At 42.2% G+C, this 17,373-nt stretch overlaps 1 protein-coding gene across 5 annotated transcripts in view; it reads left to right on the plus strand.

The window, feature by feature from the left end:
- Positions 1-17,373, plus strand: part of celf4 (CUGBP, Elav-like family member 4) — a 115,621-nt gene that overhangs the window by 13,004 nt on the left and 85,244 nt on the right. For all 5 annotated transcript variants that reach the window (XM_058070914.2, XM_058070921.2, XM_058070947.2 and 2 more), the window contains exon 2: positions 16,681-16,763. In XM_058070914.2, coding sequence (XP_057926897.2) covers positions 16,681-16,763 — 83 coding nt within the window. The remainder of the gene's footprint in view (positions 1-16,680; positions 16,764-17,373) is intronic.

The following is a 17,373-nucleotide window of genomic DNA, read 5'->3' on the forward strand; positions in this document are numbered from 1 at the left end:
CTCCTTCATGATCCTATCCATCCTGGTCACTCCCAATGAGAACCTCAGAATTCTATCTGGCAGCTCTAAACACAGCATCCTTCTACCAATATATTCACTATCTCTCCTCTGGACATGTAATGTCCCTCTGATGTACTTCTTCCTGATCCTATCCATCTTGGTCACTCCCAATGAGAACCTCAGCATTCTATCTGGCAGCTCTAAACGCAGCATCCTTCTACCAATATATTCACTATCTCTCCTCTGGACATGTCCCAACCATCTCAGTCTGGCCTCTCTGACTTTATCTCCAAGGCCTCTAATATGTAATGTCCCTCTGATGTATCTGATCCTGATCCTATCCATCCTGGTCACTCCCAATGAGAACCTCAGCATTCTATCTGGCAGCTCTAAACGCAGCATCCTTCTACCAATATATTCACTATCTCTCCTCTGGACATGTCCCAACCATCTCAGTCTGGCCGATAACTGACTTTATCTCCAAGGTCTCTAACATGTAATGTCCCTCTGATGTACCTGATCCTGATCCTATCCATCTTGGCCACTCCCAATGAGAACCTCAGCATCATCATCTCTGGCAAACAGTTTTGTTTGCACCAGCATCTGAATAGTAAATTCTAGTGGTTACTGCCGACGCTAATGTATAATTAAAAGCAATATACAGTATATGTTATAGCAACTGTTTTCTTCTGATCACATGATGTCATAGCTCTGTGCCTGTCAGACTGTGGATATATTTGATTTGCACGAAAGCGGATTTAAAAATCAACTTTGTGCACACAGAGGTGAAATAATTGAGTCCACAAAATACCGTCTGGACATTTGAGCTATCTTGAAGGCTTGCGCTAGCTCTGCTGTTTGAGATTAGAGGCTATTTAATGCACAAATGTTAATAAGCTAACCTGCTAATAGCGTGTTGGCATATTATTATGTGATTTAAGAAATGACCGGCTGATGGTTTGTTGGTTTAAGTCATTGACACGTTGTAGAGGACGGATAAACATGTTTACTCCGTGCATGGAAATCCCTAAGTGTCTTTCATGTGTCCTTCCTATATGGCGAGTGACTAGTGGTCCATGTTAGCTTTGCAAACATCCTAATTGTGTTAAATGGGGAAAACGGAGGGGAGAAGATTAAAATCCATTAAAGTGTTCTGTGCGGGTATGCTATTCCCGGGATGGTGCTTTTGTTCGCTTTGGCAAGGCAGAGTTTCTCCTTGAAACCCCACAAACATTGTCATTGTGTCTTACCTAAAACGTTTGCTGCTGTTGCTGGAGCTCGCTCTTTTATTCACTGTCACACTCGCTTTGCTCCTCTTTGCATTTCTTTTTGTGATTGCCTCTCTCCATCCTTCTTACTGTCTTTGTGTGTCACTCCCATTTTCTCTCTGTCTATCTCTCGCCTGCATTCCCTTTGTAGCCCTGTTTCCTTCCATCGCTCGCTCTCTCTCCCTCTGTCTGTCTCAGCGTCAGATAAGCTCACTGGGGGAGACTTTAGAGGACTCTCCATCTGTGTATAAATAGCTCTGGATGAATTATTGAGGGACCTGGGGTTGCTAATAATCCCGCAGGACCCATCTGACAATGACACAGAAGATGGAGGGAAAACAATTACGCAGGATTTCTCCTTCAGAAGAGAGGGAATGGGTGAGGGAGAACGGGAGGGAGGCGGCGGCCTCTGGGAGCCCTCCTTGCGGGGCCCAACATCTTGGCTAATAAACCCAATTAAATCTCCGGAATCAATCGGGGCCCCCAGGGCATCGTCTCTCTTCCTCCCACGGACGGCATGCAACAACAGGAAGTGTAATGATTCATGTTCCCCCTCCCGCGTTTGCATCGTCCTCTCATCTCCATCTTGCAGGTTGGCAAGGCGGACGGGACGGGACAGGACGGGATGTCCGCCGAGGCAGGATAATAGGACAGGGAAAGGGAAGGAGAAGAGGGGCGAAGCGAGTGGAGAGGTGCACAGGAGAATATTAATGGGAGTGTTTATCCTGTAAGTGTTTTACCCAGGGGACAAGACATGGGAGCTCTCCCGCAACGCGTTCTCTGGGACGCACATTCTCCGCGGATAGACTTTGGAATAACGGACCCGACCTCTGATATGTGTTTCTGACATATACCGTTCATCCATCTTTGTATCTCTAATTGGGTCGGATATGGACTTTACATTTCAATGTTGCATTTGGTTCACTGGTTTATTTTATTCATTCATTCATTCATTTTCTACTGCTTATCCTCACGAGGGTCGCGGGGGTGCTGGAGCCTATCCCAGCTGGCTTGGACTGGTCGCCAGCCAATCACAGGGCACATATAGACAAACAACCATTCACACTCACATTCATACCTATGGACAATTTGGAGTCTCCAATTAACCTAGCATGTTTTTGGAATGTGGGAGGAAACCGGAGTACCCGGAGAAAACCCACGCATGCACAGGGAGAACATGCAAACTCCTCCACACAGAGATGGCCGAGGGTGGAATTGAACCCTGGTCTCCTAGCTGTGAGGTCTGCGCGCTAACCACTTGACTTTAAAAGAACATACAAAGTATAAAATAAAAAATGCTCAGATTCCTCGCTGAACCTAAAGTAAAGTTCTTTACTATTTTACTCCATTTTGGCACATTCAGTCCATAGAGGGGTAGAAATATGGCACGACAGAAGGTGTCAAAGTCCAGGTGGCAGCTGAGTCATCTGTTTAGTACACAGCTTCTTCAATGGGACGATTAAGGCCATTCATTGAAAAATACAAGGCTTGGAATAAGGCACATTCAGAAAAACACACAACTCCATTGAACTCCATTCATCCGTTTTCTTTACCGCTTATCCTCACTAGGGTCGCAGGCAGGCTGGAGCCTATCCCTGCTGTCTTCGGCTGAGAGAGAGGCGGGGTACACCCTGGACTGGTCGCCGGCCAATCACAGGACACATATATATATACGTCACTTCCTGTCCCTGTTCCCCTGGGTAGCACATACATAGCAACACAGGTTTGAGTCATTGCATCCCTCATAAAAACACAGCAAAATGAAACTCAATTCTGAACTCTTGACATCACTTCTTGTCCCTGTTCCCCTCGGTAGCACATATATTATAGCAACACACATGAGCACATGCCTTATTCATTCATTCATTCATCTTCTACCGCTTATCCTCACGAGGGTCGCGGGGGGTGCTGGAGCCTATCCCAGCTGTCTTTTAGGTGAGAGGCGGGGTATACCCTGGACTGGTGGCCAGCCAATCACAGGGCACATATAGACAAACAACCATTCACACTCACATTCATACCTATGGACAATTTGGAGTCGCCAAAAACCAGAGTACCCGGAGAAAACCCACGCATGCACGAGGAAAACATGCAAACTCCACACAGAGATGTCCGAGGGTGGAATTGAACCCTGGTCTCCTAGCTGCAGTTTCAAGATCAGTCTTTGAAATCTGGATTATGCTCCTCTGTCCCGGCACAAGCGTAACCTACACCGGAGGTATCATGCACCTTCTCACGGACTGTAAAGGTTTTGATTGGTCGGGTTTATAACTCATTCAAAAGCTGCACAGCATTTCGGATCAACATTTGCAATAAAAGTGGCTCCTGAAATCCATTAGTTCCAGCCGCAATACCATTAAATTACCGTGGTTTCTACCATACTGTATGTGTTATTTAGGTATATTACTCTCCCCAACAGCCTATTGGCGAAGTCATATCCAAATAGGATGATGATTTATTTCTGAGAAGGCAAAAACAGATGTGATCAGTAAAACGTTCCAGTGGGAACTAAACAGCTTTAATGAGTTTGGCAGGAAAACGATAAAAGCCCGCAAATCTCCATTCACGATGTGGTGTACAATTGTTTAACTATTCAGCAGAGGCCAGGTACATCAAGGTTAGGAGTTCACCTTAGAAGTCATTCTGCCTTTAATTATTCATATTATACTGTAGAAAGCTAAAAATGGGTCACTCAGACATTTCATGACAAAATGGCTGAGGTAAGATATGGCAATTTGTCCCACTGGATATTTGGGACACACACACACACACACACACACACACGTACCAAGGGTGCTTTTGTGTGTGTACCGTATGTGTAGGAGAGTCTTTGTCTTCCAGAGCTTTGTGCTGTCGGACTTTTTCCACATTAAAGATGAAACTTCTCATCTACTCTAATCTATGTCCAGTTGGTGTGTTTTCTGTTCTGACCGAAGGAGAAGGGCGGGCGGGCGGTCGGGCGGGGGGGAGAGAGAAAGGGGTTTAGGGTGGTGGTAGAGTGTGAGAGTGTGTGTGCGTGTGTGTGTTTGACACTGTCCTAATGATGCATTTTCTAGTCCATTGATTCCGAGGCTCTGCTCTCCAGTAAATCCTTCACATGCAACACATTAAAGCTCGCCCTTTTTCCTCCTTCGCCAATCGATTAGCACAGCTTAGAGACAGCCTCTCTGGGAAGCAGGGCGAGAGATGCCACTTGTTATCTTTAGGGACTCTCTCTCTCTCTCTCTCGTGCTCACACACACACACATTTGTAAGGGTCTTACTGTTTTTAAATATAAATATCACCACCAAACAGTTTTTGTTCATCAGTCTCAGGTTGTTGGTTATTTGGTTTATTTGTGTAGAACTTCCAACAGTTTCTGTATTTTTTTTTATTCAGAGAATGTTTCCATACATTTTTGTTAAATATATTTTTAACTGACCAGTCCAGGGTGTACCCCGCCTCTCGCCCGAAGACTGCTGGGATAGGCTCCAGCATCCCCCGTGACCCTCGTGAGGAAAAGCAGTAGAAAATGAATGAATGAAGTATAATATTTTTTACATTTTTTTTTAACTCTGCACGGTGTTGAGTGGTTAGTGCACTGGCCTCACAGCTAGGAGACCCGAGTTTGATTCCACCGTTGGCCATCTCTATGTAGAGTTTGCATGTTCTCCCCGTGCATGCGTGGGTTTTCCGGTTTCCTCCCACATTCCAAAAACATGCTAAGTTAATTGGTGACTCCAAATTGTGTACCCCCCCTCTCGCCTGAAGACTGCTGGGATAGGCTCCAGCACCTCCCGCGACCCTTGTGAGGAAATGTGGTAGAAAATGAACAAATTAATTAATATTTTTAACTTGGGCTGCACGGTGTTCAAGTGGTTAGCACACAGGCCTCACATCTTGGAGACCCGAGTTTGATTCCACCGTTGGCCATCTCTTTGTAGAGTTTGCATATTATCCCGGTTTTTCGGTTTCCTCCCACATTCCAAAAACATGCTAGGTTAATTGGTGACTCCAAATTGTCCATAGGTATGAATGTGAGTGTGAATGGTTGTTTGATTATATGTGCCCTGTGATTGGCTAGTGACCCGTCCAGGGTGTACCACGCCTCTCGCCCGAAGACAGCTGGGATAGGCTCCAGCACCCCTTGCAACTCTTGCGAGGATAAGCTGTAGAAAATGAATAATAATCTCGATGGCACTATTTTAAGTTAAGTGCAGCTGGCATGGTTTGATTAATGTCCCATTAACTGTCACCCTGTGATTAACTCGCCTAGCAACCAGTCCAAGTCATCTGTCCGCCCCCTACCTTGACCCAGGACAAGAAAATGGAAGGATTGATGGAGTTTTTTTGCAGTCATTTTGTTACTTTAACATGAGCTCCAACATGGAGGTTACAAATGTCCATTGTGATATTTCATGTTCTGTCAGAGGCGGCATGGCTCAGGTGGTCGATTCGATCCTTCGTCCTACCGTGACCACGTCGAAGTATCCTTGGCCAAAATGCTGACCCCCCAGTTGCTCCTGATGTTGCGTCCATCAAGGTGGAAAAGCGCATTCACCATGTTCTCTTTCTTTTAGTCACTGATAAATAAAGTCCACATTACCTAAGAGCTGCTCAAGGCGCTTCTAAAGAAGCAGACCAATAGCACTAAATGCATACAACAAGTATAGTTGTGTTATTTGCAAGTCTGCCGCTTACGCCTACTGCTGCCGCTCTCAGATTTGGACACGTGCACACATTCTGTTCAAAACACACACACACACCGCACACACATTTGCAGCAGAAATAGGCCACTTTTCTGAGGGATTACGGCGACTTAAATGCACTGAATGGGACATCAGCTCCTTGGACAAACTATTACTTCCCATTAATCTGCTGCTAGCTACCTTTAAGCTAATTAAATAGCTATTTCCTGGTGATATTTACGAGGAGAAATCCCGACCTTTAAAACCATCGGACCAAATAGAAGGGGAAATGTGGAATATTATGGGACAAACGGGGGGGTTGGCGATGTAAGAATTGAGCTGCAGCCTTGCACTGACTAAAATAATTGGTGAATATATAAATAATATATAAATATTTTTGTACATTATAATTTTTATATATTATTATATATTTTATATATTATAATTTTTATATATTATTATATGTTTTATATATTGTAATTTTTATATATTATATATATATTTTTAAATATTTATCTATTCTGTATTCTATGAGCTTTTTTCAGCACATGGCTAATTTTTTTATCATGAGTTCACATTGTGTTTGACAGTTCTTGAACTAGTATTGTGCTGTTGAAAATGAAATTGAAATTAATTTAATAAGTGTGTGAGGAATATTCATGGCTAAACCTGGCTCGTATCATCAGTGAACAATGGCAATTGAAGAGAGAAGTGGAAGGATTTGGAACTGGATGTAAATCTACTAATTACAACCCTGAATTTTATTGCAAATGCGATTCAAAATCGAATGGGAACTTTAATGTCAAGCTAGCAAGCCTGTGTGTTCATCCATCCATTTTCTATGCCGCTTATCCTCACTAGGGTTGCTGTTTTTCATTCATTTTCTACTCCTTATCCTTGGGGTGCTGGAGCCTATCCCAGCTGTCTTCGGGCGCGAGGCAGGGTGCACGCTGGACTGGTGGCCAGCCAATCACAGGGCACATATAGACAAACAACCATTCACACTCACATTCATACCTATGGACAATTTGGAGTCGCATGTTTTTGGAATGTTGGAGGAACCCGGAGTGCCACTGAGCCAATATCTGTTCAATACGTATATGTGAAATATGTAATAGAAGTTATTACAATGCAGTCATCATTGTCCCAAATACTGTATGCACAAAAGACCCACGGGTGGACCAGATCTAAGGCCCCACATGATGATAATTGTATATGAAACCCAAGTGAAATTGGCAATATAATTTATTTATATATTTTTATTTAATAGTACCTTTTCATATAATTATAAGTGCATATATATATATATATATATATGAAGTATAAATAAAATGTTTTAATATACCAACACTCAGCAACAGGTGATTTGAATCATGTGGTTCGACTCATGTGATTCTGTGCACCCAATCAGGATTTCACCCCTTTATCACATGACACACAATAACCAATAAATAGCTAACAGGAAGCCACTCACCAAACACACATAGGGAAACACTTGCTGCCCAGGCAGGCTTGCAAATTTATTTCAAAGCAACAATATGTTTTAACACTGCTGCATCTAAATACGTTATAGGCACCAACTACCACTGCCGTGACTGGGAGCACGACCTAGGAGCATTTCATGTATTATATATTGAGCGGAACTGGTAAGTGTTGCTAAAATCAGCTTCACTTAGCTTAGCCACCTAGCCTCATTGTGTGGGCTGGTTAGCATGAACAGCAATCTCCTCTCTCCCTGAGTCTTACCTAAACGCTTCTGATCATAGTTTATTTTCCCAACAGTCTTTATTGATTGCAGTTAACTAATTAAATAACTGGTTACATATAACCATCCAACTGGTTCTCCAAGAGGTCTATTTAGTAATGACTAGTGCCACTATAGTTTCAGATAATGTGTGGAAGTGGAAGCCTTGTCCCTTTTGAATTTCATTCATCACCTGGATATTAATGTTTTGTCTTTTTTCCCCCCCTGGTGGCTTAGCTGCTTTGTCTTTGGAGCTTCCAATGTCTTCTTGGAGCAACGTCTGAACGATCTGCAAAGGCGACTGTAGGAGAGCTGCGACTTCTATTACACTCTATTATAAATGTATTCACCCACTCTTTCATAATGCTGCCCTTTAGTTCTGCCTGCCTCTGCTGAAATCATATCATACCGAGAACCAGCGTTCATTAATACTTCAGAATTTAAAGTTTTACATAAAGAAAAAAAAAGCAGTGTGCACTGAACACTAATTGAAGTTTTCTTTATTTGAGCTCCCCGTCCACCCGCAGTATAGCGCTCTTCACCAAGTTCATATTGTGGACTTTAAAGTGGATTTTTATTAAATCTGGCTTTACAGCTGACAATTTAAGATTTTCAGATGATACGACGCGAAAGTAGGAGTGTTCATGTCCCCTGAAATAGCCTCCATCCTCTGTCTTTCCTCACCATTGTGAGTAATGATCTGAGAGGTCAGCATAGGTGAAGGGGATTTGAGGAATTGCTGCTCACTTTATTGAATTACTATTCCTCACAGAGGCTGTAGTGAGAAGCTCTTGTCTTGTTTTTCAATTGAAATCAGATTCAAGAGGGGATATTTGACTCAAATACTCATAAAATTGTGATAATGATCATAGGAAAACCTTACAATTGGGGTTGGGTAATAGGGGCCTTAGCATGTGTAACCATATTTTTGGGATGTATCACAATATGACGATATAATTAAACCTTAACCCGGATGAGTAAATACACTTGCCTCACATTGTAAAGCATATTAATTTTTTTTGTAACAAACTGGCTAACTTTTCTAACGGGATGTCAGCCTGACCACCTAAATACTGTTTTGACGTCATTAGAGACCTCTAGACATGAAGTAACACCCCTATAGTCACCTTTATACTTATATCACCCAATATAGTAGACATAATAAGAGTAAATAAGGCATTTAAGATTTAAATAATGCTTGTGTGTGTTGGGTTTCCTAAATGGCTTCCCTCGGGGACCAAAGTGGCGTGCCGATCGTGACATTTGAGGCTGAGAGTTGAGTTCTTGGTAACAAACTGACTAACTTTTCTAATGGCACGTCAGCGTGACCTAAATACTGTTTTAACGTCATTAGAGACCTCTAGACATGACATAACACCCCTATAGTCACCCTTATACTTATATTACCCAATATAGTAGACATAATAAAAGTAAATAAGGCATTTAAGATGTAAATAAGACTCATGCTTGTGTGTGTTGATATAAATGGCTTCCCTAGGGGACCAGAGTGGCGTGCCGATCGTGACATTGGAGGCTGAGAGTTGAGTTCTTGGTAACAAACTGACTAACTTTTCTAATGGCACGTCAGCGTGACCTAAATACTGTTTTAACGTCATTAGAGACCTCTAGACATGACATAACACCCCTATAGTCACCTTTATACTTATATTACCCAATATAGTAGACATAAGAGTAAATAAGACATTAAAGATGTAAATAAGACTCATGCTTGTGTGTGTTGATATAAATGGCTTCCCTAGGGGACCAGAGTGGCGTGCCGACCGTGACATTGGAGGCTGAGAGTTGAGTTCTTGGTAACAAACTGACTAACTTTTCTAATGGGACGTCAGCATGACCTCCTAAATACTGTTGACGTCATTAGAGACCTCTGGATATGAAGTAACACCCCTATAGTCACCTTTATACTTGTATTCCCCAATATAGTAGACATAATAAGTGTAAATAAGGCATTTAAGATTTAAATAATGCTTGTGTGTTGGGGTCCCTAAATGGGTTCCCTAGGGGACCAGAGTGACGTGCAGACTAAGTAATATTGGGCTGAGAGTTGAGCTTCAGCTTGTTATGGTTTACACAATAGTAGCCCATGTGTTACATAACCTGTAACAATACTAGTGACCAGTATAGAATACTACTTATCATTCACGGTGTATTTGAATGCGTCCATTGTAGGCCTTGTATTTGTATTTTATTTATTTTATTTTATTTCTAGTAATCTTAACCTTAGCACTCCATTAGGACAGTTATCGATCATTTTGAAAAGATAAAACGCTTGTTTGCCCTTTGGTCAACTCATTGAAGAAAACTGCAACTGATATTCTTTGGATGCCTGGAATTGGACAGCATCAAACAAAGTCGCATGCCAAAGTTTTCCAGGGCAGCGATCCAGGGCCGTGCAGAATTGAGGTTCAGCTGTGCCGAGGATAAAGCTTTTTAATGCTATTGACTCTTTTGAGGCTTTTACCAAGATGTTCTGAAATATTTAAATGATCACTGGGAGTTTCTCCCCATCTGTGGGTGGGAATAAAAGGATAGAACTTTTTTTTTTATGTCAGCCTTTTTTACAATCCTTGAATTAATGGGTGAGCGATAATTAGAGATTCTCAGCAATAACTTGTCCCTTAGCTGTCTAGTCTTGGGTGGCGCCAGGCGAATTCTGCTGGCAAGAAGTAATTCATGTGTCCAGTAACAGTGTGAAGTAGTAATTTGGGGGAAAAAGATGCATTGTGATTTATGTGACTTATAAGGCAATCATCATTTCAGTGGGAAAAAATGTGCCCTGTAAAATTGATTTTATCAGCTTTCTATCATTTGAATGAGCATATATTGAAATAAAAGTATAAAGCAAACTTTAATATCACCCCATTTCATCTGAACAGGTAATTTGGCAACTGTCATCGAAGCGGGACATGACCGGTCACTGCCCTGTCTTTAATATTTAATACAGAGCAGTGATGATCACACTGGTCTACAAACAAAGGTAGTGACATTTTTTTTGGTTTAGGTAACTAATAAAGAAAGAGTAAATCAGAAGTGCAGATTTCCAAGACACAGTATTGTGTAAAAATCAGAAATGTATGCAAAACAACACAAACGGTCGTTTATCAGAACATACAGCGTGTCTATAAGAAACCAGTTCCATCAGGTTTTGAAATAAAATGTTTTGGTTTTATTTGCAGAACTCTCTTTATTGGAAGTGGACAAAATGCATTCATGAGAAATATCATTAATTTTCTACCGCTTATCCTCACGAGGGTCGGGGGGGTGCTGGAGCCTATCCCAGCTAACTTTCGTCCCAAAGGCGGGGTACACCCTGGACTGGAGGCCAGCCAATCACAGGGCACATATAGACAAACAACCATTCACACTCACATTCATACCTTTTTGGTATACAATTTGGAGTCGCCGATTAACCTAGCATGTTTTTGGAATGTGTGAGGAAGCCGGAAAAGCCACGCATGCACGGGGAGAACATGCAAACTCCACACAGAGATGGCCGAGGGTGGAATTGAACCCTGGTCTCCTAGCTGTGAGGTCTGCGCGCTAACCACTCCGCCGCCGTGCAGCCTGAGAAATATCATGAACAGTAGAAAATGAAGTGGACTTTTGCATCAGAGTTCCTTGGAAACTACAAGGTAGATAGTTATAAGCAGCTGGTGACCAATCTGAAGTTCTACAAAGCCCTTGGCTGCAGTTTGTCACTGAAGATACACTTTTTTTCCATTGAACTCTGCATGGTAGTCGAATGGTTAGCGTGCAGCTAGGAGACCCAGGTTCGATTCCCCCCACCTCGGGCATTTGTGTGCGGAGTTTGCATGTTTTCTCCGGGTACTCCGGTTTCCTCCCACATTCCAAAAACATGCTAGGTTAATTGGTGACTCCAAATTGTCCATAGGTATGAATGTGAGTGTGAATGGTTGTTTGTCTATATGTGCCCTGTGATTGGCTGGCCACCAGTCCAGGGTGTACCCCGCCTCTCGCCCAAAGACAGCTGGGATAGGCTACAGCATACCCCTGTGACCCTTGTGACATTAAGCGGTAGAAAAAGAATGAATGAACTGTGATAAGCACGGGTTAGAATTCCACCAGGACACTGCAGCGATAAAAACACGAGCATGAAAATTCAAATATGCCGAACACAAAGAAAACAGTTAAAAACGACTTGGTGAGGAAAACTTAGTTGATAGAAAACCAAATCCTGCAAAGCTGCAGGTCAAACCTCAGCGTAGTCTTGCACAGTTGGTGGATTTCACCACAGAAGCTCAACTCCTTTTTTCCCCTCTCACATCCCCCAACAGGAAGGATTCATGGTCTCCAACATTCCCTTGTTCTTCTCTTTCATCCTCTCTTTTCCTGTCCCCGTATTCTCTTTTCTCCCTCTCTGCCTCACCCCCTCAGTGGGTGTGTGTCCCTTTGGGGTGTCTGCAGCAGTTGAGATAAGAAGCGAGTGTAGGACACAGGGGGATGGTGTTCACAGAAGCTAGCTGATCTTATCTCCGACTCTCTTCCCCCTTTTTTCCCTCTCCCATACCGAGCATCCCTCACTGTTTCTCCATCCCGCTCTTCTCTTTCTCCTTTCTTTGGTTTTACTTACTTGCCCTTTCTTCTAGCCATTCCTATTTACACTCTGCTCTCCCTCTCCATTGCACACGCACGCATACGTTCTCTCAGATCCGCTCTGCGCTGCCGTTGAGTTGAATTTGAAGTGATGGGAAACCAAATTGGCAGCAATGACAGCAGAAACAAACATCTTATCTTTCTCTCTTGGGCCAATATTGGTCTTAGTCAGATACTAAAGCCCTGCCAGCATCGGACTTGTGACAATGATGATTTATTGAACGTTTGTTGACTCTCACTTTTTGTGTGTATGTGTGAGAATTGATGAGGTTCCATGCATTTGAGCAGCTCTGCAGCCATTGGAATACGGTGAGAGGCGCAAATGTGCTTCAGTTTCTAGTTATAGTTGGGACTTTTAGTAGCTTTATGGGAATAATTATGCTTTAAACCATTACAAATGTTTGTTAGATTGCAATGTAGAAAATGTTATGGTTAATATTAAGTGGAAATGTATGTATGTGTTTACTACAACACTCATTCTGGCATCATAAAAGAGTATATAGTCAGCCAGACACAGGTCATAACTAGTTTTTTAACTTCCATTTACAGTTGCTTTATAGGGGCAACATTGTGTGCAGGTCACACTAAATACTTGATACTTGATACCTTCTGTTTTTATTCCAATAAATGATTTTTCCACTAAAGGATATTCAAATTATTTACCTTTTAGAGCCACTGTTAAGCGTAATAGCATTTGGCTGAATGTGAACCAAGAGTATGGCCCTGGAAACATCTCACAATTCACAGCGTGTCACATCATCAATCAACACCAGCGAGCATGTTCCATTAGCAGCCATAAATACCCATGCCCATGCAAGCCATAACACTACCGCCATCTTTGGCACACGATGTGGTAGGCTTTCAATCATAAACTATTCCTCTCCTTCGGCATATTTTTCTATAGCCTTCATTCTGATATAAGTTGATCTTGGTTGAATCTGTCTTTGTCCAAATACTTCTGGACACGAACACATAAAACGAATCGAATGGAGCATAAGGTTGCGCAGTACAGTAACAGAATAGACTAGTCCTTTTATTGTCATTGTAACAAGTACAACAAAACACTAGGAATGGCAGCAAACCACTTCATGTATGATATCCATATTGCAGAGTTGTATATATTGATCGATGCCAACCCTCTTTTCTCATTTCTTATTATATTAATATTGGGGCTGTCAACGATTAAAATATTTTATTGTGATTAATTACATTTTGTCCATAGTTAACTCATACTTAATCACAGATTAATTGCATTTTAACCCATAGTTAACTCATAATTAATCACAGATTAATATATTACTAGGGATGTCAATGATTAAAATGTTTTATTGTGATTAATTACATTTTGTCCATAGTGAACTCATACTTAATCACATAATTGCATTTAAACCCATAGTTAACTCATAATTAATCACAGATTAATATATTATTAGGGCTGTCAATTATTAAAATATTTTATTGTGATTAATTACATTTTGTCTATAGTTAACTCATACTAAATCACATATTAATTGCATTTTAATCCATCGTAACTCATAATTAATCACAGATTAATTGCATTGTATCCATGTTAATGCACAATTAATCAGATTAATTGCATTTTATCCATGTTAGTGCACAATTAATCAGATTAATTGTATTAATTTATAATTAACTCATAATTAATCACACTTCATCGCAGATAGAAATACGTTTTTATCCATAATAAGCAGTTATGTAAATGTATTTGTGGTGAACAATTTGAAAATAACGTTTAAAATAACGTTACTAACGCTGTTACTTTTTTCAGTAATGGGTAATCGAACTAATTACTTTTAAACACAAAACTTCAAGTAATTGAGGCTCGAATCTTAGCTATAACACTGTAGACACTGTAGTGTCCAGTGTATGAAATGAGGTTTGCATTTATTATAGTCATGGGAAGAAACATAGCACTGTGCTACAATATGATGCAGCCACTGCTTCATCACGCAATACTGTATTGAGCATTTATGATATGATAATTTGAGTTTTGGGATCAGCTCTGACGACTTATATTTCTTTTCCGATTTCCAATCCAGTAAATTTGGCCACTATGTGACCGATGCCGAGTATTGGATTGAACCATGCCTAGTAAATACTCTGCTTTTACGATCTATAAATTCTGTCTCAATAAAGGCAAAAATGTGACACCGCCTGAGATGCTAGAATCGAACTATATGTTTATGAGTGTCGGGTTCCCCATGCGTGTAATAGAGAATTATTATAAAAATATGTAAACATCTTACATTCAGACTGGATATTTTCACAATATGAATCTGCATATTCATAGCCGGTGCATAGTTTTTTTTGTACATCACATTGCATTTTTATGAGAGGCAATTTTACCCGTGTTGAGGCATAATGGCCGTGACGGTTTGTTTCCTCACTCCATGCTCGTGAGTGTCAGCTCTTGTGAAAAAAGGAAGCTCATGTGTGTTTCCTGGTGGACAGCACATGCATGTTAGCGTTAACACGACAGGCCCAGAGAGGACGAGGAGTTAGCCGAGCTGTCAACAGCCAGCTTCCACTTTGTCTAATGAGTGAGAGGCTGTTAATTAAAAACACCAACAAGCGCAGCTCCCTAGCGCATCACCTTTAGGAAGACCCGGGGTTAAAGACGAAGCATCCGGAGGGTTGGATGGATGCGGTTTTCACATGCACTATACAGAGCTGAACTCGACAATAAACCCCCCCCCCCCCAGTAGGCAAAACGATCAAAGCAACTGGGATGAGCTATATGAGGATCTGTACTGGATTGGTGTTTTTTTTCAGTGGGAGAACTCTGATAATTATGTTTTGTTCAGTCCTCGCTGTTCCAGAACAAAATGTTTCTTTGTGCTGATGCTCATGGCATCCAACTATTCTGGATTACCGCATCCTCACCCCCTTTTTTCATTAAAGCTTCAAATATCTTATGTTTTTACGAATTTATCGGCTTAAAAATTCATTAATTCATTCATTTTCTACCGCTTTTTCCTCATGAGGGTAGCAGGGGGTGCTGGAGCCTATCCCAGCTGTCTTGGGGCGAGAGGCGGGGTCCTCCCTGGACTGGTCGCCAGCCAATCACAGGGCACATATAGACAAACAACCATTCACACTAACATTCATACCTATGGACAATTTCGAGTACCCCGAGAAGACCCACGCATGCACGGGGGGGAACATACAAACTCCACACAGAGATAGCCGAGGATGGAATTGAACCCTGGTCTCCTAGCTGTGAGGTCTGTGCGCTAACCACTCAACCGCCGTGCAGCCCCGGGATGATAACATAAAATAAATAAAATAATCCAACCATCATTTTCGATCCATTTATGCCGCTTATCCTCACACCCTGGACTGGTGGCCAGCCAATCACAGGGCACATATAGACAAACAACCATTCACACTCACATTCATACCTATGGACAATTTGGAGTCGCCAATTAACCTAGCATGTTTTTGGAGAAAACCCACGCATGCACGGGGAGAACATGCAAACTCCACACAGAATTGAACCCTGGTCTCCTAGATGTGAGGTCTGCGCGCTAACCACTCGACCTCCGTGCCGCCTGGCTTAAAAATATCTAAGTTTTTTTTCTACCTTTGCTACTGTCCACAGTGATGCTGCATTTGTAAACATTTCAGTAAATCGTCACCCACATAAATCATTTCCCCTCGATATAGAGATTGACAGTCTGTCAGCCATCTGACAGTGGCGTGCGCCTCGCTGTCATCATGGGATGGCGAGGGAGAGGCTTAAACATTCCCCACGGCTTCTTCTTCTGCCTCTCCTCCTGCATCTCCATCTTCCTTCCACCCCCTCATGTCAGCCCAGGTGGCAACAAACCCGAGGATTGTGGGTAGTCTTGGAACATATGGAGCAGAGAGAGAGAGATGGAGAAATGAAAAGAGGAAGGGGGGAGAAAAAAAGTGGGGGGTTGTCAGGAAAAAAATGTCTATCTGTGTCACAGCAGCCAGAAGAGTGTGATAGGCGAATGGATAACTGGCAGCCGGGAAGCTCCGTCACATTTGACGTGTTTCTCAGGCGGAGGAGCTCTCACTTGTGCAGCATACTGCACAAATCTGCAATTCAGCAAATATTGGCCTCTTTAATTTTTTTCCATGCAGACTTGACTGCGTTTATGCCGATATGAATGTTCCGCTGCTGTTGTCTTGCTCGTTACGTAGGAAATCCCACATTTCTGATTAGAATCATGGAGACAGGCTTGCTGTGTGTGTTTCTGTTTTGTTGTTTTTTTTTCTTTTTTTAGCTCTTTGCACATGATTGGTGCAGCCCCCTCCTGTGCAGCTCTCTTACTCTTTTATCCACAGCTCATATTATATCACTATTTCTCTTTTCAGGCTGTGCCTTCCTCACCTACTGTGCCAGGGAGTCGGCCCTCAAAGCCCAGAATGCATTGCATGAGCAAAAGACCCTGCCAGGGGTAAGTCATACACAAGTAGAGCCATGTTAGCCTGGAAGCAAAGACAAGACGTACACACGAAATGGCTAAATTCACGATGGCACTTATGTATTCCTTTTGCACATATAATGCCTGACATTTATTTCAAAATCAAAGGGGACTCACCATCTTTGCCATGCCTGTCACTTTGTGTTTATCACTGGCTGTGCACCAGACATGAGCAGAGCCATCCTTTCTCTTAAATATCCGTCCTCTCTCGCTCTATCTCTCTCTCTCTCGTCACACTGACAGTCACACACACATATAAACCCATAGGGAGAAACCACACACACAGCGTCACATCATAGGCACACTATTTATAGTCCTTCCTCCAGTTTGTGTAAATGAGTGCGCCTGTTTGTGTGTGTCTGTGTGTGCGTGTGTGTGTGTGCAAGCAGTCGTGTGTGGGCGAGTGTGTGTGTGTGTGTGTGAAAGAGAGGGATGAGAAGCGAGTGGGTGTGTGGATGACGGCTATTTGTACATGTAAGTGTATGCTCTGTATCATGGAAACGGTGTGTGCATCATGAATGCAGCTCGTCTTCAGGACGGATGTTGTCACGTGTTAGCTGTCACATGTAGCGTGTACATGTAG

This window comes from Doryrhamphus excisus, linkage group LG11 (genome assembly GCF_037039965.1).
Source record: "Doryrhamphus excisus strain RoL-2023G ecotype Guam linkage group LG11, RoL_Dexc_Guam_v1.1, whole genome shotgun sequence".
Lineage (NCBI taxonomy): Eukaryota > Metazoa > Chordata > Actinopteri > Syngnathiformes > Syngnathidae > Doryrhamphus > Doryrhamphus excisus.